The sequence below is a fragment of the Aplysia californica genome, unplaced genomic scaffold (assembly GCF_000002075.1).
Source record: "Aplysia californica isolate F4 #8 unplaced genomic scaffold, AplCal3.0 scaffold01356, whole genome shotgun sequence".
NCBI lineage: Eukaryota > Metazoa > Mollusca > Gastropoda > Aplysiida > Aplysiidae > Aplysia > Aplysia californica.
In genome coordinates this window covers 34118-35829 of record NW_004798626.1, presented here as the reverse complement: position 1 = coordinate 35829, position 1712 = coordinate 34118, and the positions used below count along the sequence as shown (strand labels likewise).

The window sequence follows — 1712 nt, the reverse complement described above, 5'->3', positions numbered from 1 at the left end:
AATGTAAAGACTTCTCTGTTGACATCCACCCCTTGGCGCTCATTTGACCTTATGCAGTTGCGAGCCCCTAAAACCTCTACTAAAACTAAACTAAAATCTCCAATCTTTTGTGTTGTCTTCTTCTACCAGCTGGGGAGAGTGAGGACGCCAGTGCAGCACCCCCGGCCCGCTTCTCTGACGGGACTCGAACCCTCACCCTGGAGGACATCAAAGGCACACTGCTGAGTGTGGCCGACCAGATGGTGACCACCATGGCTGATGTCATCTTGGAGAACGCTTCTCATGAGAAACAAGGTGAGGGGGTGGGGTGGTGTGTGAGGTGAGAGGTCATAGGTGAGGTGAGAGGTCAGGTGAGGGGAGTTGTATAATGTGAGGGGTCATGTGGGGTCGTGTGGCCGACCGGATGGTGACCACCATGGCTGATGTCATTCTGGAGAACGCTTCTCACTAGGAGCAAGGTGAGGGGGGTGGGGTTGTGTTGTGTGAGGTCATAGGTGAGGTGAGAGGTCATATGAGGTGAGAGATGAGGTGAGGTGAGAGGTCATCTGCAGGGAGGTGTATGATCTGAGAGGTCAGGTGAGGAGTGAGGTGAGGGGAATTGTGTAATGTGATGGTTTGTGTGAGGTGAAGGGTCATGTGAGGTGAGAGGTCAGGTGAGGTGAGAGGTCATGTGAGGTGAGAGGTCAGGTGAGGAGTGAGGTGAGGTGAGGGGAATTGTATAATGTGAGAAGTCGTGTGAGCTGAAGGGTCTGTATATTGTTCATTGCCAAGGTTACATTGCTGTCTAAACAGTCTCTGGTGCTGGAACATGGTGGTCTGTCTATAGTGTAACCAATTTGTGGGCACTTTTTCTTTTTGTTTCTATTTGTCTGGGAGGGGGGATATAATATCTCTTCTGTGTCAAATGTTCTAAGCCTCAGGCCTCAGACCTTGTTGGTGAGGTACAGTAGCGGTGAGTGCTTTTTCTACTCGGAATCTCCCACTCTCACTATTGAGTAGGAACTATGTGGGCAGCATAGAGCTGGTAGTCTGCTGTCACCTACAACACACACTCTCTCTCTCTCTCTCTCTGTCTCTCTCACTCTCTCTCTCTCTCTCTCACTCTTCCTTTCACTCTCCCCCCCTCCCCACACACACAGGAGTAGAAGGTATGTCAGCGGCAGAGCTAGAGCTGGTGGTATGGTGCCACCTGGAACAATCTCGGATCGCCCAACAGAAGCACCACGCCCCACTGGCGGCCCGCACGGTGCTCACTGCCCTCAAGATGATCCAGAGTGCCCAGGTCTTCAAACAGCCCAAGCCTCAGCCGCCCGCACCCAGGTCAGTTGTAATTTTAGTTGTCTCTCTATAATGACAACTCTCTATAATGACAACTCTCTATAACGACAACTCTCTATAATGACAACTCTCTATAACGACAACTCTCTATAATGACAACTCTCTATAACGACAACTCTCTATAACGACAACTCTCTATAATGAAAACTCTCTATAACGACAACTCTCTATAACGACAACTCTCTATAATGACAACTCTTTATAATGACAACTCTTTATAATGACAACTCTCTATAACGACAACTCTCTATAATGACATTTTGTTCTGGTCCCGACGATGTCGCTATAGAAAGGTTGCACTGTATAACCTTCTCGTGTTTTACGGCACTTGCAACACAAACAGGTCATATAGGTGCCGAAGCTTAGAGGTGTTA

The 1712-nt window shown here is 48.7% G+C and overlaps 1 protein-coding gene across 1 annotated transcript in view; it reads left to right on the top strand.

Moving 5' to 3' along the window:
* The window catches only part of LOC101852981 (cilia- and flagella-associated protein 54), a gene marked incomplete at its 3' end in the record, with an annotated part of 64122 nt that extends 62802 nt beyond the window's left edge, over positions 1-1320 (top strand). Inside the window, 2 exon segments of the mRNA XM_035973523.1 lie at positions 138-294; positions 1140-1320. Coding sequence (XP_035829416.1) covers positions 138-294; positions 1140-1320 — 338 coding nt within the window.
* Positions 1321-1712: the final 392 nt, after the last annotated feature.